General features: G+C 39.2%; 1 protein-coding gene across 8 annotated transcripts in view; it reads right to left on the minus strand.

Annotated features, from left to right (window-relative positions):
• LOC127370171 (transcription factor 4) overlaps nt 1-21,111 on the minus strand; it is a 237,152-nt gene that overhangs the window by 7,702 nt on the left and 208,339 nt on the right. For 7 of the 8 annotated variants that reach the window (XM_051411968.1, XM_051411969.1, XM_051411967.1 and 4 more), the window contains 4 exons: nt 8,679-8,817; nt 4,823-4,970; nt 2,630-2,859; nt 587-737 (listed from right to left, as the gene is read on the minus strand). In XM_051411968.1, coding sequence (XP_051267928.1) covers nt 587-737; nt 2,630-2,859; nt 4,823-4,970; nt 8,679-8,817 — 668 coding nt within the window. Of the gene's footprint in view, nt 1-551; nt 738-2,629; nt 2,860-4,822; nt 4,971-8,678; nt 8,818-21,111 lie in introns of all 8 variants that reach the window. The other variant, XM_051411970.1, reaches the window with a different exon arrangement.

The following is a 21,111-nucleotide window of genomic DNA, read 5'->3' on the forward strand; positions in this document are numbered from 1 at the left end:
ATGCAATGGTTAAATATAGAGGCTACTTTTTATTTTTAAATTTGGGTTAACCTTTATTTATCCAGGGAAGTTTTCTCACCTTTTGCGCTTTTATTTTGAAAGTTGGACACAAAACAAGTCTTTTTTTCTTTAACATTCTTTTTCTGGCCAGCTTAGTTCACCTACTTGTCTCCTGATTAAGTTATATTATGATTTGTTGATATAAACTGAATGAGCTGTCAAATTGATTTCAAGTCATATTTTGTTTCAGTCACTATAATTCTAACAAATGGTTAAAAAGTACACAGAAACCACATTAATGGACAACGGATGGACAATGTTTTACTTGTCCATCTTTTGAGATCACTTTTGACCCCGAAAACAGGAAGGTTCTTTTCCAGATTACTCATCAAAAGCCAAAATGTAAAAAAACTTTGCCATAGATTTAAGATTTTATGGCAAGTGAGGATTTTAAAATGTTTTCTTGAAGTTTCTGGACTGGTTTCTGAAATCCGATTCTTTGGTTTGAATTAAAGGTACAACAGCAGATTAGTTTATAAGTGAAATCTGACCATTCAGGGGGGGAGGAGATGTTGCTGCGTTTTACATTTGTCCCAAGGGGTTGGACCCGTCGCCCATGGCGGCGGCGGCGACGTGGTGTGCAGCGGCCAACGAGAGGGGAGCCCCGTCCGATGCTACCGTGACCTTCTCCTCCTCACGACGCTTCAGACAGGCTGCCTTGGGGTTCAGGTTTCGCTCTGGACAGAGGGAGAGAGAGGGGAGAGACTGTTACTCATTCTGCTGTTTTCTGTCTTTTGTTTCTCTGTTTCAGTGAGGGAGTTATTTGTGCTGAATCATTAAATAGGTAGTGAGACTGAAGCTAAGAAGCCAAAAACTTCAGCCTGGTTGAATACAATCAACAGGTGCCAGTGCCGCCCTCTTCTGGAGCTCCCGAAGCACTACATGTGATGGAAATCTAATTGAACCTTTTCAACCCTAAAATTCCACCTTAAATTTCCCTTTAAGTGGCTTTAAACTTAAAATAAAGACACCATTTTTTATGTTTTAATACTATATTGACCCAGCTTTTCATTAAAGCTCTATGCTGTTTTTAATGAGTAAAGCATTCAAGCCCCAGACTCTATGCTTTATATGGCTGTACAGTTCAATCAAATGGAAGTACAATTTTTGTATAATTTTAGACACATTTAGACACAACAAAGCTTGGCTGCACAGCATGAGTTTGTAAAGACAAAGCCAAAATATTGGTCTGGATGGGGTATGTTTCCTCATTTGTAAAGGCATCTTAACCTTGACAAAATATACATTGTTTGAAAGCACAAATACTGCATATGATTCTATCTAATGGAAAAGGTTGCCATTATTCTATATTTTTCTCACTACCAACAAATCCCATGCAAAAAAACACCAAGCAATCTCCTATATTATAGACTGATTGACTGATATTTTCAGTGGTGGATTATTACACATCTGGTTCTCTAGTGAGTATTTAAAACAGCATGATGGTGTATGTATGACTGAGTCAAAATAAACTACTGTACAGTGTGTGTGTCCATGGTAATGAAGAAACATTTCACACAGTACAGCACTGTGGCTCACTCATGTGTTTTTAATACAACATAGGCTATATCAGGCTTTTGATACACAGACAATAATTGTTAGAAGGATTAATTCACTATTTTCTGTGGTCTTGTCATGGGATTTTTCGATAATTAAGACAAAATTGTGAATATTACCAGCCTCATCCTTTAAGATCCCAATATCACTGCAGCTAAAGTTGCTTACTGTATACGAAACAGAACAGTACAATAAAGAAATATGTGCCTGTGTACACTGTACACTTATCGACTATACAGACTAACTGTGTTTTTTTGTTAGTACATTTCAAAGAGTTTCCTTTCAGAACAGATCATGATAATGACAGTACTGTAATTTTAGGGATGGTCCTCAAAAAGTGTGGTGCTTCCTCAAAGAATTAAATGACCAGAAACAACAAACAAAACCTGCAGTTCCTTGAACAGCCACTTGAGGCTGACTACAGAAGTAAGTCAATCTCCATAAAGCCCAATATTAAAATATTTACAACATGCCTTTACAGCCTGGTACAAAAACAGCTTGGGTATAGAATGTTAATAAAACTCAATGGTTAAGATGATATTAATACTTGAAGTTATGATTTAAGGTTGTGGCTGCTTTGAGTGACAGGTGGGTGCTGTCACAGGTGGCTGGTTTTAGTAACTCAGCTCCACCTCTTTGCCCATTTTTGCATTAGCTGCAAGGATGGCGATGGCCAGAGCCAACCACACTGAGCTTCACAACAGCCAAACATTTGGGTGATGTCCATTTTTATTTCTACAGTTTCTGGGACAAACTAGAATTTGACCACTAGCATGATGAACTATCTAGGTTGATCATTTTATAGTTTCTTTACTATTTCTATAATGATGTCAGTAAACAACAAGGTACAGTACATTGGTGATGTGATCATTACAGGGGAGTTTGTATTTTCATATAAACAAACAAATAGATTAACAAATTAAGATAAAAGCAAGCAAGTCTGGTGCAGTATGTGTGGTTTATATTGTTATTTACTGAGGTCAAAGGTCATGTATCTTTATATGAAACTGACCTCGAACTTGTTGCTCCAGACTGAGGATGACAGCCACGGCCTGGTGCAGGATCAGTAACTTAGTCTGAGGTTTGTCGCTCTTCAGGTGCAGCTGGACCATCCTGCCCAGCTCCTTGAAGGCCTCGTTGATGTCGCGGACACGCAGACGCTCCCGCGCGTTGTTGGCCATCCTCCGTTCCCGCTCTCTCTCCATCTTCTGCTCCGGAGAAAGGTCCTCATCGTCGTTGTTGCTATGGTTACCAATGATGACGACGAGCAGGATGCAAAGGAAGGGGAGGATTTGAGGATGAAAGCTCAGTTAATGTATGTAGATCTCAATACAAACCAGCAGTGGATGCTGGGTATTGCTGACCTTTACAAGATGATTCATTAAGTGACAAAAGAACAAGGAACAGGGCTTGGGAACAGACATCGTGTTGTGCTGCAGTTTTCATGGTAATATTGTGACTTCATTCACTACCGTGACTGAAAATATACAGCAAATAAGAGGAGGATGCACTCTTCGATGAAGATTGAAGTGTCTTGAAATAACTGAATTTTTTAGTGCAGAATTTACAAGAAGAATAGCTAGTTGAGCTCGCTGTAAACTAGTGGGAAACTAGTTAAACTTACAATATGTAAGTTTCTGCCACATCAAAACAATTTCCAAGTCAGTGACTTTTGTGAGTACTCCACTGATTTAGCACTGCACTCCTATAACAATGTTGAATATTGTTTTTATTCCATGCATTCTTCTTTCTTGTCCAAGCCTGCTAGTAGCGGCTAATGTAGCTTTGAGCCTCTAGCCTCAAGCAGCAATGAGGGGCTGGCTACAGGGGTCTGGTAAGTTCAAGTGTTTCTAACTCCACACCTCCAGATTTGTTTTATTTTCAAACCTGTAGTCTTCAGCCCCGACTCACGCTGACTAAACTGATCAGCTCCCTGCCAACAGCTTTGCTGATTACACATTCCCAAACCCTGTAACATAGCATGGGCAACATATTTAATCCGTATCTTATCTTAATCATCAAAACAATTTGCATCATCATCATTATCAACATCATCATCATGGCCGCCACCATCATGTACAAATGTCTGGGTTTGGGATCCAAATATTTCTTATTTTAATCGTCCTCCTTTTGAAAAATCTCGTTGGAGGGGTGAAGGCTGCTCGGCTGCATCCAGGATGGGAAATCAACACAAACCAACACTTTCGATCTTTCTACTACTTTAAATTTTTCTGGCTTCCATGTTCATACAAGAAGTGGGTTACACAGGTTTACTCTTTGGTTCTTTGAAACATGTTTGTGTTTTTGAAAGCTTGTAGATTCTCGCCAAGAGTAAGAATATATTCATGTCTCTGTTGGTGTTGATTTCCCAGCCCTCAATGTGACCGGGCACTTCTTTGAGAATATTGACCGTGGGCTCTACTCTGTTGTGTGAGAAGCAGTTAAAACCAGGCCCAAGACCATGGAGAGACTGACGGGATAAAGTGGGAGCTACATGTCCACCGGGAACCTCTCTTCGTCTTTATAGTGCTTGCTTGGCTCAAACGCGTCGACAGCAACCACAGGCAAAGAGAGATGCCTGGTGAATACGGACATTCCGTGTACAAGAAGTCTCTTTATTAACTGATGCATTTAGCTGCTTCTCATCACACTTGGTCACTTCATCAAAGTCCAGAGGCTGGTTCCCAAAACACTCACAGCTTAAAGTCCTTCCTTGTGTCCTTTCTCTCCAAAACAAGAGAAATCGACCTCAACTGAACTCAACTGAATTGAACTTTTGTGGTTGCTACCCGATGGTGGAAATAGTATTAATATTGAATTAAGTTGAAGTATTGATGCCACAATGTACAAATACTTTAGAAGTACAAGTCCTGTGTAATTTTTACAGTAAATCAGATTTCTCCAGGAAACGGCTACATTTCCTGGTATACAATTCCTGCTCTATCCCATAAAAATGCTGTATGATCATGTGTTCATTGAGAATAAAATAAAATTAGGGCACTAATTTAGTTTGTACAAAATCCAAACCACTGTAACATCCTGAATAGTTTCTGTCTCTTGAAGAGGTTTGTATGTATCAATGACATTTCGGAACAAGGAAGGTCTCTGAGAGTGTAGGTGTTTTGCGAAAACGCATGTCCCAGCCCAGCTTAGATTTTTGATGGAAGCGAACGTCTGAGGGAGGCGGGGTTACCTAGATCTTGACCTATCAATAGCTTTGAGATCCTTGCTGTCGCCGTCCTCCTTCTTGGAGTCCAGGGGCTTCGTGTCGAGGTTCTCGTCCCCCTCGTCCTCAGACTTGATCTCCGAGCTGACAGAGGAGGTACTCTGGCCCTGAAGGCCTCCGGAAAGGGCTGCAGGAGGAGGGGGAGAAAGAAGAGGAGGAGTTAGAAGGTGATAGATAAATACAATATATGGCCACAAGGAACAGGAGAAAAGAAGAAAATACGGTCGAAAGCCCAGTACGTCAAGCTTTGAGCTAAAGAGGCAGACATGCGACAGAAAGGTTGCTGGTTTGAAACCTAGAAAGGGCAGACCAGGTGTTTTACTACTATGATTTTTATTTGCTAATTCTCATAGTAATAAGAAGTCTGTCCATCTTGGAAGAGAGATCCCACCAGGTTGAGACTGTATTATGGTACATGTAAGTCATGAAACAAGCCTATTGCTAAATGTGAAGGTTGGAATTTCTGACTAAATTCACACTTCTAGGTTCAATAAAAGGGTGCAGCAACAGAACACAAAGAAAAATCTACCTTATTAGATTGCTTAGATGATATAAAAATATGTTGCATTCATGCCATATCTGTTATCATCCACGAGCATCCACATGGGAAAAACAGTGTATATCAGCTTAAAGTTGGACATGTCTGACAACAGCAATTGACAACATTGGCAAAATAGCTGCAGCGTCCATCACTGTCAGCTACATTGAAATCTTTGGTATCTAATACCAAAACTAACAATTTAGTTAATTACATAAGAGCTGGACACTGTATCTGTGTCACTGTGTAAACCAATGCAAATATGATAAAAAGAGCTAATGTAGCAATGGCCATCCCGTAACAATGAATGAACGTTCAGTCAGAATACGTAAGGGGTTCCTGTTCTTCCCATTCTGCCAACATAGCGTGAATGCAGCATCAGGCGTGTCTGAACACAGCTAATCCTCCAGTTGACCCCCAAGATGGCAGCACGGGAGAGTTGGGATGCAGACGTGAAGCCTCTGTACCCTCTATCAGCCTCTCTCCTCAGCCCAACAGTGCAGTCTTTATTTGACGTCTGTATGGATCCGTCACTGGGACGCTGCCAACTTCTCAGTCAACACAAAACACTGCGCTCTGTTCCCACACACTCACACACGACCAACTGTCGGCCATTTTGAATCTCCGTCTGCCTGACTGGAGGCATTTTGTTTGCAGCTTTGAGTGACGGCCTGTGTTTGGTTTGTGTGCGCACGTCTCCGTCCACACAATCGTGGCTCGCTTGTGCATAAATAGCTGCTTTTAAAAAGGCTTAAAACTGTGAAAAGTGACTTTGTGCTTCTGAATGTCTGATTGAGCCCAGACAGACACAAAGTGACAGTGGAGGACAAAATGCGGAGGAGAAAAAAAAGACTTATTGAGGGTAGCAAGTCTGAACCCCAGAGTCGTAATGTCTGATCTAATCTAGTGTCTGGCTGAAGTTTCGTGTGATAAAATACTCTTCCTCTTTGTTCAGTTCAATTTGACTTTCCAAAGTCCCAGTTGCTTGACACGTGTTGGCACACACATTGCATCATTTCCTGTTAGTACCGAACATTAAAGTGCATTGATTTGTAGTCCACTAACTAAAAAAAGCAGTGTACAAGTCAGTGTCACAGGAAGGATTCCACACAGTGCCTGAATTGGACCCAAAAAGCCAGCAGTACCCTAATTCAGCACTAACTCCAATTCTTTTGCCGTTTTTTATCCTTTTTAACTAGGGCATTTTCAACGCTTTCTTAGCGTTAAGCTAGCTGTGTTTAAACTGAGGCACAGTTATGCAGACGTTTAGGAGTACCTCACCTCAGAAATATTAGAAATACAGAGGTCCAAACTGAACTTCCTAAGGGGGTTTTGGGGCATCAAAACATAAAAATAGTTATTTTTATGCAATTGTTTCACAACTTTTATTGTATACACCTCGGAAAAAATACCGAGTACGAATACGTCCATACCTCCTGGACCTCAGTGGTGGGTATGGCTATGCTCACCAGACGTAGTGGGGCTCAATAAGAACTAAGGGTACTCATGAGGACAAAAATCAGAAGTGCCGGTACTCAGTACTGGTGAGTGCCGACCCAATTCGGGCACTGATTCCACAACTCAGGATTTATGCTCAACTGCCAACGTTTAGTGCTTTGTTCAATTTGGGTGAACCTGCCCTTTAAATTATTAAATGATGTCTGTAGCATATAAATTCATTGCATTGTATATAATAAAATAAAATAAAACCACCCAACCTGCTGTAGAGAGATAAAACATTTTTTAAAGAGCAAGAAAGAGAGTATAAAGTACACATAAAATAAATATTAACATAAAATACTATCAATATAATATAAATCTTCTCCACATAATTATTCTGAAATTGAGAGAGAGGAGGAAACCAAAGCTCTGCTGCTGAAGTTGAAGTGTTTGCTGCCAAAAACATTTTAATACCCTTTATTTACAGCCTCTACACACCCTCTACTCTGTGTGTGTGTGTGTGTGTGAGAGTGAGGAACAACTTCTTCTACCCGAGTGTGTGTGTTTCTCTCTCTCTCACCTCATTACACACTTGGCTCCAGCTGCCGCTGGCTGAACTCCGCTGCCAGCAGACTCATTTTCAGCCTTTAAAAAAGAGCTCTGGGCTAATTTGATCCACAGCGCGCCCATATACACTTTTCCTCCTCCATATTCATATCACACACTGTATGCGTTTACCTTCCTCGTTAGGCTTTTCGCCGTTCGGGCGTTGAAGTCGAAGCTCGCCAGCTGAGATCCATGTGAGCGCCTGAACTGAACTCTTCCTCAACTTTCTGACCCCCGTTCTGGGACAGTATGCTCGTCTTCATCTTACTTTTTATTTATTATATATTTGTTTTTCTCCTCTTTACAGATTTGTTTCTTTTCTTTTTCCTGTGTACTCTGTTTCATCCTTTATGTTTTGTATCCTCTCCATTTTATCTCCTGCAACTCTTTTCCTTTTTTCCACTCCATCTCTTTTTTCTACATTTTTCTTTCTCATCTTCTTCAATATTGCATTTCCTACCCATCTTCTTATGAATTTTCCATTTTGTTTCTCTTCCTTTTCATCTTTTTCTTCCCATGTATTTTACGTACACTCTTTTTTATCTCTTTTCATTTGTTTCTTCTATTTTGTCATTCTTGTTATTATTAATCCCATTTGACTGTTTTGAGATCTACTTCCTCTGTCTCTTTATTTGACTCCATGTCATCCCTTTCTTCATCTTTATTATCTTCTTTACCTTCCTCGTCTGTTTCCTTTTTGTTTGTTTTCATTCCTCTTAATCTTCACCCACTTCTGTACTTGTCACTTTCATTTCCCCCCCGTTTGTGTTCCTCTTCATCTCCTCTTTTACTTCCTCTTCATTATTTATTTATTTATTATTACATTGTGTTGGAAATGTTCATTTGGTGTATTTGTGTGTGTGCACAAGTGCATGATGGGATACCAGTGGGGGATGCCTGTGTCTATATGGAAACACACACACACACAAACACACACACACACACACACACACACACACACACACACACACACACACACACACACACACACACACACACACACACACACGCATGAACAAAAACAACAGATGCTGACACTGTTTGTCTATCACTGGCTCTTTGTATGCTTGTTTCTCTGCTCAATGTTCACTTAACATAAAATCTGCTGCAGAGCAAAGACGGACACATGAATGAAGGGACTATTTTCTTGTCATCTGTATATGTTTGAATAGAGCCACTGAAACACAGAGGAGTAATGTGAACCTAACTAGTAACTACTGGTCTTACTAATGTTGGTTTTTGGGATCTTACCGCGGTACGGGTCGGGCTGGCTGAGGTCTGGCGATGTGGCCGACTGAACAGGCAGCTGAGGCACCGGCACCTGACCCGCCATCGAGTGTCCGGCACGCAAACTGCCCACGCCGCCGCCATCTTCTCTGTGAGAGCCCACCTGGAAAACAGAGAGAAGAGAGAGAAAAGGATGGTGAACAAACAGCTTCTGCAGTTACAAACACAACAGTGACTCACATTCTAAGTTTGCCACATGTAGTCAGCTTCAGACCCAAACTGATGGTTTCAGGCTGGTCTGAACCCTAACCCCTTGAGCTGACACGAGGTTGTGTTTAATTTCATCATTGTTACGTTGTTTTCAATAGTGAAATGAGAGCTCATGAAAAATGCATTGAGCCTATTAGAAATATATTTTCTGTGCTGTTGTGCAAATAAAGGCTCAGGCTGAAGGGGCCTCTAGAAAATGGTGGTGGCAATCTTCTGCTTTATAAACCCAAATTAGTTATATTTTACACTAAGAAGTGGCATGTTGTTTTATTAATTAGCTCCCATAATTACTTTAATTATATAAATGATTTAAAATGTATGTATGTACCTTGCTTTTAAATGCTGTCCTGTTTTGTCTGTTTGCATTGTGATAATGCTTGATCAATAGGTTTGATTGTATTATTTCAAATACTTTTTTATTTTTTCCAGATCTTAAAGTTGCTCATTATACTTTATAGCTAAAGTAGTCTAAAGTGACTGGAAGCATGTATAACTAATTAATTCTATTTGTTTGTTTGAATGAAGAAAAGTGTCACTCTTCAACATTACGAAACCATTAAACACAAGATAGTCATAAAAATCAACACTGGTGAATGAATGTAACACTGTGCTGTAATGCTCTATAAATATAAAATGACTAATATTTCTTTGTTCTTTTTTCTTTTCTCCTTTTTTTCCTTTCTTCCTTCTCCAGATGTTGCAGTTCCGCTGTAGGCCTGCTGAGGGCATCCTCTGCCTTTCTAAGACACTGAAGATCTCCATCTGTCTGTCTCTCTCTCTCTCACACACACACACACACCATCCCGCCCGATGTTTTTTTTCTCGATTTTTCCAGTACAGTACAACTCTGGTAGGCAAACTGTGCTCCGCTCCCTCAAACTGCCTGCACTTGTGTGTTTATGTGTGTGTGTTCCAGTCCAGGTTCATATCTGCATGTCTGACATGTATATTTACAGTTTGTTTTTTTTAACTCAAGTGTGTTTTTCATGTGTGTATTGAGGGAAATACTGTAAGGGTGCATGGGTGTGTTTGTGTGTGTGTGTGTGCTTGGCTGAATCCTATCCATCTGTCTGCCACACACACACAAACACACTCTCACACGCACACACGTACACACGACAGCACAACAACTGACAATTATCTTAATGCCCATATGTTTAATTGTGGGATTCTAATTCCCAGAGCACCGAGAAGCTTCCAGCAGGGACTCACTGTTTTGGCACGAGATGGGCTCTCTTTATGTGTGTGTGTGTGTGTGTGTGTGTGTGTGTGTGTGTGATGCCAGCTTTCTCGTAGCATCCTGGAGTTCAGAATAGTCTTTCCCTCACCCTCCTTTTCCTGAGTGTTTTAGTTTGAACATATCAGCAGGACAGTGGCTCCATATGAGTGATGACAGATATTTAGCAGGGTATACGGTAGGTGGCATATAAATATTGTCTGAAAGTTTTGAGCTGTAGTGTGTTGAATGGCAGTGTAGAGACAGAGGATCATTAATGGTGAGATAATCAGAGTGAAGTGCCATTTCACTTCAATTCATAATTCAGCCTCATGTTAAATTTTTTTTTTTAAATAAGCAGGGAGTGAGAAATCCATTCAGCCATTGTCATTTTATTTTCAAGTGCTGGTGGTTGCAAGAAGCACTTAACTCAATGTTTGTCATCAAATAAATATATCGGTTTAAGACTAAAATTATGAAAGATGACGTTCCCATTCCTTAAAGAGTGTAATGTATCAAACAGCTTCCTCTGGAGCCACAACAGGGTTAATACAAATTTTTTTTACATATGCTTTAGCACTCCCCAGCAGCTGTAAACAGACTCTGATGAATAAAATTGGTTAGCCCCGCCTACAAATCTCTGATTGGCTAGATTTTCCAATTTAGGGAAACAGCCACCAATTAGCCCAGCTAGACTTCAGGTTTTCTTTTAATTTGATTATGCACAACTTTATGTAGGAATATACATCACATGAGCAGAGTACAAACTAAATAAATTTAACTTCTTTAAACTGTCTTTGGCCCTTTAACAAGACAGGTAAAAAAGATAAGCTGATGTAGATCCTGCCTTATGTGTATTGGTGCAGATTCCCTCATAAATGTTCAATTAATCAGATTACTAAAACCAACTGACAGTGACGTTTTGGCTGATTTGCCCAGCTGTTGAGTGTATAAATGGAAAGGTTTATTTTTTGAGAACTTCAGGATATTATAACTGAACTGTAGTAAAAGCCTTTTTTTATTGTGGGACAGGAAAAACTATGAATGATTTTATTATCCAACAGTGTCGTTACTCTGATATAATCTGCTCTATCCTGGGTGAAAATTTAACGTTCAGGGTTAGTTTCACATGACACGTGATGTGTGATATAAAAGATGAAATATGAAAGATATTTTGTAAATGTAACTGAAATACATGATCACTCTTGTCTGCTTTGACTTTTTTAAATATATTGTGCTATAACCATAGTGTAAATAAAGTTGTTCCAATCCAATCCCTCTGTCTGTCTGTTAATCCAGCTGGCTGACAGCGAGGTCTTGCCCACCACATGCCAAACTCCCCTCTTGCTCCATGCAAATATCACAAAATGTCGACCGGCTTGTCTGCGTGCGTGTGTTTCTGAGTGCGCGAGTGTGTGTCTCAAAACCAAGCGCTCTACGTCTATGCGTCCATACGTCTGCTTGCTCCCTTATTTAGTATTTGCCTCTCGTCTTTCTTTCTGTCTTTTCTTTTCCGTTCCCTGCCTTTCATCACTGCCTGGATTCCCAAATGTAAAATGGCAGCAGAGAGGGAGACAGAGAGGGTGGCGTACATTTTTAATGGAGGGCTTTTATATTTTAACGAGCCTTCCTTCTCTCTTGCTTAATTTAGTTCAATGAGGAGGGAAGACGAGGAGACAGACGGAGGAGAAAAATATAAATAAATTACACATAAACACCACAAACCAAAGCCACGCCCACTTACCCACCGTCCCTCAGGTTCAAGACATCTGATTGGAGGACGGTTAAACCTAATCATGCAGCCAATAATAATTTGGATGCAAGGTTTGGATTTTACTATCAGTGAGGACAGTTTGTTGAGTTTGTCAGCTGTGACCATGACTGAAAGTTCCAGAAAAAGCTTAAAAGTAGATCTTGAGTTAAGACTGTCTTGGCACATTTGTTTTGGTTTGTTCTGATTTTTGTCAGTTGCATTCAAGGACGCTCGGACATCTGCGATTTCATTTCTGACAGCTGGAAAGCATCACATTCATGAGACGTTATGTCTAAAAGAAATTAAACCCAGACAACAAATAAGACACGGCTGCTGTGAAAAGTATGAAGCGAACATTGTTTACCTGATATTTTAAAAAAGCAGCTGTGCACCCACAGGGAGAGTTTTCAAAACAGTCAGTGCTCTCAGCTGTATTAGCACATCACAACAAGGTAACAGAACAAAAAGTGTTGCGAAAACTCAACTCGTTGGTGCGTTCAAGGATCCACCAAAATCCATTTTCTAAATGATTGTTTGTTGCCGATCACCAGAATGATCAAACTCGTGATTCTTTCCACAACAACCAGGTGATACGTTTGTTTTTGTCAATATGCAGAAGACTATAGACTGGATTTTATTATCATATGAGATACAATAAACAGAACTGGACACAGATCCATAAACCTGCATATCATTAGATTGTTCCAGATACAGGTCTATTTTGTCCAATGTGAGGTTTCTGAATGCACCACCAGTTTCTAGGTTCCTGTATGGAATCTATTGGATGATGATAATGTAACGCTGACAAAACTCACATTCCTGTGAGTTGATTTTAATAGAAATGAACTGAAACCAGCGGCTGCTTTGAAGGAGGGAATTCAAACCAAAAACTGATGGATTATTTGGAAAATCCAGGGATCTATTTGTAGTACAGCAAATGGGTATTGTTGATTTTTGGTGTGCAGCAAGGCTTATCTTTATTTTACAAATTCATTCGTTTTGGAAGAAAAGCGCTTTTTGTCCTAAGCTCAGTGCATCAGTGACAGTTTAAGAACTAAAATAAAATCTAGTTCAAGGTTAGAAAATTTAAATGAGAAAAAATATCTTTTCAAGCTTAAACTAGACTATGAATTTGATCAGACATTCATACTTGACAATTTTCAGTACCAGATACATTTAGATAGATTTCTGTTTATACCATAAAATATTGAGGTTTGGGTATATGAGAGTATGTGTTTTAATGGTCACTTAAAACATTCATTCACAGATTCTATCTAAATGTCATTCCAATGAAGCAGATTGAAATAAAAAACAGAAGGAGCCGGAGCCAGAGATAGTGGAGGAGGTGCTGAGTAGCTGTCATCTGCAATGTTGTTGATCAGTGGGAAGTGTGTTCATTTAAAGTGTGTGAGAAAGAGAGTGCACTGATTACACAGGAAGAAGAAGAAGAGAAAGAAGGGAATTTCTGGGTCAAGAGATGCCACACACGCTTTCTTTCAGTCTCTCTCTCTGCACACGCACAGATTCTTCATGCAGTTATAAACAGTAAGGACAAGTCTGTCTGAGAGAAGAATAAACTCGGCCAATTGACTAACTCTATAAATTGTAATATTTCAACCCGCATTAGAAGGATTTATGCAATTTTCGTTTGTCATTTTCAATTATTGTCGCAGTCCCAAAAAACACCTCTGCAGAGGAGCACGAGACGAAAGGGTGGTGCAATATAAAGTGGGAAGTCCAGTTTGGAATTTTACCAGACACAAAGACACCACAGAGCTGATTTTATAACTCTAGAGAGCTGATTTAGCACAAATCTACTTGCTACGTTAAGAAGAATCTCCTTCAATGTAAGGTTTGTCCTTGCGGTGACACGGGTAGAAAGGTCACTACAATCTAAAGGGTTCATCCTCAAGGGAGCAGCAATGTGAAATATGAAAATATGACCTTTAGATCTTGTAATTTCCTGTGCATTCATGGGAAATGTTTTCCTGAGGGTGGTGCTAGAGGGAAGGTCAGGGGTTCAGCAACATCAATAGAAATGATCCTCTGGGGAGCAGGCATATTCACAGCAAAATTCAATAAAATGTTGTTGATAATCAATGTCATTTTTGATGTATTTAACAGTGATATTTGTTAAATATTTTACGTTAGAGATCTGTTTCCTGACAGTGACAGTTGACACTTAAATTTCAAAAGATTAAATTTTCCTTTAAAATGTGGACGTAACTTAAGAACAAATAATTGTTGGGTTTTCTCAAATATATGACAAAAGGGTCTCATAACTACAAGATCTGTGTTTCATAATTATGGATCTCATACTAATAACAATATACTGTTTATCTACAATATATATATGATATACAGCACATTGGATACTGTAAACAAAATGGAGTCTACATTGGTCTACCCTTAACACACACACACGCACACAAGGTGGAACATTCTTCACACTGTACAGTCTTTCCTCTGTGCAAACTGAACACTTGACAGAAAGCACCTGCTGTAGCAACATCAACACACCCACACAGACACACACACACACACACACTCACACACACACACACACACACACACACACACACACACACACAGGGCCCAGTGTTGAGGTTGGACGTCCATGGGAGGAAAAGTACAGCAACATTTTCCAGTGGCGTGATACATATGTATCCCCCCCCCGTGTAATGAACAGAGTGAAGGACGACAGACTCTTCTGTCGACTAAAATGTCAATAAAAAATGAAACGGAGGAAAAAATGGAGGGAAGAGAAAGAATGAGGCACTGGGAAATACTGAATGTAATTTGGCGTTGTGAGGTAAAACATTTCTGAGCTGCTGGATGATCTGTTAATGCTGAATGAAAAAGTTTTGTATACTTTATACTTTGATAAATTTGATAAATTTTAAAACCACATATACACAAACAAATATGGCATTTAAATACTTATTTGCCCAGCATAAAATTCAATAATTTATATTCATGTAAATCCTATTAACACTTTTATGTTTAAATTTATGATAACTGTTTGGGTTTAGTTTTACATTTTATATGGTTACAGGGGTTTCTAATGTTTATATTTTTATACAAATGCACTGTTGCATATTCTTTAACAGTTGAGTGCAGTTTCATACTGGAGAAAACAAAAATCTTAATTTAAAGTTTACTTACTAGCCTAGCTTTCATCTTCTCAAGAAGAATACAAGGCGGCATTCTAGCTAGTCAGTGAGCCTTTAGATTCACTTATGTGTTTTTAAATAATTTATGTTATATGTGGATTTTTTAAAAATATTTGTGCATGCCGAAAATATGTTATATTTTATTTTTGTATTGTATTAAGGTAATGGCACATTCTTTTTTTAATTAATTTAATTAACTAACTAACTAACTATATATTATACAATCACATTGTTTGGTAGCAGCATGAGGTGGAGTCATTTATTTGTTTTTTGTCAACAAACAGGGTTTAGGAACATTTTTTGCATTTTCGTCATTTAACCTGAGACTCATAACCATGTTGTGTTAACATATTATAAAACGTATTAATTTCGTCATTTAACCTGAGACTCAAAACCATGTTGTATTAACAAATTATAAAACTAATTAAAGTTTATCTATCTAATTATCTTCATGAACACGAGGCTGCACACAAATGTCCAATGATCATAACCTCTTTCCCTCATAAATATCCATAATCACACAGCTTTTGAATACTAACAGTGAAGGTGGACCGCACTGAAACATCATTACCATACTGTAGCGATGTATATTAACATACAGTGCTGTAATTTATTCTCTCAGGAACATATAAGTTGAGGAGAAACACAATAGCCCGCATTCATCAAATGAATGTATATGCAAAGGTTTTTAAAGATTAAAAAAACTTTTCTGAAAGCCCTGTTGTTTTTTTTCTTGATATTTGTGGTTGTTTACTTCACACTGATCACCAGCTGAAGATCAGAGTTTACACATTGTTTTGTTTTGCATTACATCATTGCATAAATTAGCAGCACAACAATCTAATTAAAACAAAATGTGCATACGGAAACCTATACCACACTGCATACCGTACAACAAATAAATTAAATGGATTCAAGAAATGCAAAGCCACAGGTCATTTCAGCCTGCTCTCCATTTCCCACCTGTTTCTATCAGATATTATGCTGCATGGCCAGAAGTATGTGGACACCCCTGCATTAGCCATATTTATGATATAGATGAACATATATAACAGGTTTAAATCTTGGGAAGGTTTTCCAAGATTATTATTATTAGTGTTGTTGTGTCATCATCATCATCATCATCATCATCATCATTATTTTTAAAGAACTGGAGTGAAAGTAGTTTTCCATCAGCTTATAAGGAGTAAATTTGGTAACTGAGAATAGATGCAGAGAATTAAAAGACATTAGTGTGTTTTTCAGCAAAGTGATGCAGATTATGATCCATTTCACCCACTGTAGCACTGCTTAATGGAGAGAGAGAGAGAGAGAGAGAGAGAGAGAGAGAGAGAGAGAGAGAGGGAGAGCCTCTCCTTTAACCTTTCCTCTCCTTTTAGAGCCACCCTGCAAACTAATCTGAGATGCAGTCAAAGAAACTATCATGACTCAAACGCATCATCATAGGCATGGATCAGTAAACATTGAAGACAATTTTACATTTGGAACAAATTTTTTTCTTTTCCTTTTCCTTTGCTGTTTAGAGGAATATTTGGAGTATTTCTATGGTGATGTGGTTTGAATTTTATAGACAAAAGTTATATAATAACTGAGTAATGATTTGAGCATAAAGGAAATATAAACCAAATTGAGTTTTTAGTAAATGCTGGAGCATGTGTGTTTATCTACTTCCGCATGAACGCATTTATGTATTTGAGTGTGTATAATGCATTCGTGTCTGTGTATATGTCTCTCGCCCCGCTCTCTCTCCTGCATCAGTCTACCACCTGTTTTCCCAGAGTTATGACCTCAGCCTGCAGGCGTCTCTGCCTAACACTGCCAAACTACATACAGCTGTGTGTGTGTGTGTGTGTGTGTGTGTGTGTGTGAAAGAGAGAGACAGAGGGACAACCAGAGAGAGAGAGAAAGAGAGAGAGAAAAAGAGAGAGAGAGAGAGACAGAGAGTGAGAGACAGAGAGAGACAGAGAGAGAGAAAAAAATCAGTAAATCATGACCGGAAGATGAAAACAAATGTGACACAAAATATGTAATAAAGTAATTTGTAATGAAATGTGTGTGTGAGTTTAGTAGAGGAGGGAAAGTGAGTTACATCTGTCATGGAGTAAAATGGAAATAATTATAGAAAAGAATATAGAAAGAAAGAAAATAACTGTTAAGGAAGTGCAGGAAAGTTAGGGAAAGGAAACTTGAAAAAGAAAAGAAAGAAAGGGAAGTAAAGAGGGATTGGAACAGGAAGACAGTAAAATTAATAAAGATAATAATGACTAAAAAAGGGAGGAAAGAGAAGGAAATACTAACCTAGTGAAAGAGGTGGTAGGATGATAATGGCAAAGAAAGAAAGGAAGAGGAGTAAGAGAGAGACTGGGAGAGTGACATAGAAAACTAGAAGGAGAGAGAGAGCGGAACAGTGCAAACACAATAGCTTCATTTTTAGACATGACATCACTCCTTCCTCTCACTATTTCCCACTCATTTCTTTTTTCAGTTTCATCTCTTTCCCTTCTCTGGGTTCAAACGTCTTGTTTACACTGTACACACACACACGTTTGTACACACTTGCTACATACATTATACACTCAATTTAATACTAATTGAAATGTAACCATAAAATTGAGTTTTAAAATACTGCAAAGTATTTAAAATGGGCACTAAATGTCAGATGCATAATCTTGTTAACTTTTTCTTGTAATCAGACATTTGATGATTTCAATCAAGATTTTGTAATTTTTTTGTCCATAACCAAGCGTTTTTGTTGCCTAACTATAGTTTATTTGGCATAATACACTCTTTCTCTAACGTTAACATACTGTTGTTGTGTATATTATGTTTGTAAGAATATATATACTATATATCATTATTGTAAGAATTCTAAAAGTGTGTGGATATAGAAAAACGTTGTCTGGCAATAAAGATGAGAAAAACATAGTTTTGGTATTGATAACGAAACTTCTGTATTTTATCAGACCTAGTACAGAAAACATAGTCAGTGTTTGGCTTGTCTGTTCAGGTCTACTGTAGAAACATGGTGGACTCAGTAGAAGATGTCCCGCATTGTAAATAAAAAGAGCTCATTCTAAGGTAACAAAGCCACAATGATTCCTATATTCAGGCGATTATACACAAATAAAAAACATATCTATGGAAATTCTATTCGATTTCTGCCAATAGATCCTCCTCAATTTTCACAAGGGATCTTTAAAAGATACGTTTAAATGGGAATTTAAATGAGGCGAAATACTCCAGCTCCTCCACTTTAAAACTACTCTACAGAGTTGACTCCCCACAATGTGAATTGGTTATCAGGCTTGGGTCCCCCAATGTGACATTAACCAGCTCATACACTCATTTACAAGGCAGTGTGTGTGTTTGTGTGTGTAGTTCTAGGGTTTTTTCATAGCTGGGGGGTTAGTTGCGCAGAGCCATGCCATGAACAGTGTGAGTGTTTTTTCACAAGGTAAAGTTGTTAACCTCGCTGACGTGATGGAGGTGACAAACCACAGTAAAAGCTAGTCGCCTGCAGACCTTTTCAGCTCACAGTGGCTGTTTCTATTCCTCCCTGCGATATTTAAAACTGATCCGCTTACCAAATAATGCAGATTATGTCCATATCTAGTTGATTAGGCCTGTTTCATTGAAGCATAGCACAAATAATGATGATCCGCTGACTTTTGCATTTCCCATAACATCTCCTTCACAATAAAAGCACCCCACCGAGGGTAAGATTCAGCAGGAAAGGTTCAGTTTGCATCAGCAGTAACTTAGCCCAATAGGGCTGAAAGTGATCGTTAAACAATAAAATAAGGCTGACATGCTTTCTCTCCAACACAGACGCACATGAGTTTAGCTGCCAAGGACCCAGCTAAGAGAAGGAGACCATCACGGGTTGGCCCTCCTACCAAGCAGGACCATAGCAGCGCAGCTATCCCCTGCTGCAAGGCTGTAGTGGTGCATGTCATCAGGGTTTGGCTTGGCACAGCACGGTTAAAGGGGACCAACCCGGGCCCATGGAAAACCCTATTATAAAGCTGCTGTGTTTTCAGTCTTAATGAGTCTGTTTTTCTATCAGCCAATAATCCAGAGCCTGAATAAACACACACACGGGTCCTAATGACAACACAAGGAGCAATTTATGAGCTTCTGTGTGTGTGTGTATTTTTACAGAGTCCATAAGTAAACAGTGTTTTTCAGCACATATCCTTCACTTCACTTCACTATTCTCCCTTTCCACTGCTTGCATATGTATAAAAACAAGTCAGAAATGTATTTGGAATCATTTCAAGATTAAACTGAAAAGGAGTTTGTAAAAATATTACCCTAAAGAAGAAGTTAACTTTTGAAGTTTTCTTGAGCTGAACCGCACGTCACTTCATAAAGCCAAACGCCAAATTTGCCTCTGGGGACGTCCAAAGAGCAGAAAAGTGTTTAAAAGCACCTCCAGATGAAACTGAAAAGTAGTTTGCAAGCGTTTTTCTTAAAATGTGAGCATTTTCTTTACCGCCCTGTTCTCTGTCCCCTTCTTTCCACTTTTGTCAACTCTTGGCAATGCTTCTCACAACTTTAATTTACTGATAAAACCAAACAAGAATTTCTTTATGTACACAGTTTAAAAGCAGAAATGGGTTCTACTCGAACTTTTATCAACAGCAAAGTAAGCAGTGATTGTTTTCTTAAGCTTCAAATAACTTATTGACATTATTTAGATCCCTTAACCCTTATATTTCCTTCAGTGTGACGTTCAAATCACTTTGTATCCAACTATAGCTGCAACTGACTCCCCAAAAAAGTCTGTCTCTCTAGCTGCTAGATGTTCCACGTTCTTCATCAGCTAGTATCTAACTGCTCTCTGGTGCTGGGCAGGTGGTGTTTGTCAGAGTTTATTTGCTAAAAACATCTGCCTGTTGCTGATGGAAACAACATTAACAAGATCTGCCCTGTACAGTAAACGTGCTATAAAGCTAAAACTGAGCTGAAAGAGGCTAAAAACCTGGAGCGCTGTAGAGCTGAGCATCGTTGGTTGGTGGGTTCAGGACTGTGACTGACAGCGTTCACATTACATTTCATTCATTGTGCGAGATTGAGGGAGCAGGAAATGTAACAAAAATACACAAGCAAGAGGGAAACCTCTGGGAGAGAGAGACACGGGGGAGAGAGAGAGAGAGAGAGAGAGAGAGAGAGAGAGAGAGAGACACAGAGAGAGAGAGAGACAGCTGGTCAGATATGCGTGAGAAGAGGATAATCTCTGTGGGAGCCGGCCAGCGCACACACACACACACACACACACACACACACACACACACACACACACACACGCACACGCACACTCTGCTCTACCACAGGTGCTCTCCATTTAGAAAACAACACTTCAAAGTAAATACTTTAACAAAGACCAGAGAGAGAGGGACACAGCTCCTGGACTACTGTAGTGAGAGCAGTGTACAGCTGCTGCTAGCGCCACCTAGAGGCTGCGGTGCTCATTACAGACACAACACTAAACTTGTTGGGACAGAATAAAAGTCAGAATGTCCCTCCAGAAGCCTGACGGGTGACGTCGCTGAGGCTGCGGCCAGGTTGTTGCACAGAGGTGTTGAAGAGGTTGTGACAGTGTGCAGAGTGTCCTGTGTATGAGTTTCTGCGTGAACATCTGGTGTGTGTGTGTGTGTTTGTGACAGTGTGTACATGGGAATATGCACAAACATTAGGCACAAATAAACAAAGTAGGTCTGACTGAACATGTCCAGGCATCTGAATGTGTTTATACTGGCTTGAGTTGTATAATGCTCTCTCTCACTCTCTCTCTCTCCCTCTCTCACTCGTCCTCCTACATCTCCTTATGTCACACAGCTGTTTGGTTCTTTATGTTTATTGTTTCAAGTTGACAAAAAAAAAGCCTAAATTAAATCTGGAAAACATTACTGCTGTCTTACTTCATAATTTCACCTCCTCTCCTCCCCTCTTTTATATCCCCTCTACCCTTGTCTCCTTTCCCCGGCCCTGCTATTCTCTCCTCTTCTTTCACTCACCCTCCCATTACTGATCTGCTTTGAC

The sequence above is a fragment of the Dicentrarchus labrax genome, unplaced genomic scaffold (assembly GCF_905237075.1).
Source record: "Dicentrarchus labrax unplaced genomic scaffold, dlabrax2021, whole genome shotgun sequence".
NCBI classification, from domain to species: domain Eukaryota; kingdom Metazoa; phylum Chordata; class Actinopteri; family Moronidae; genus Dicentrarchus; species Dicentrarchus labrax.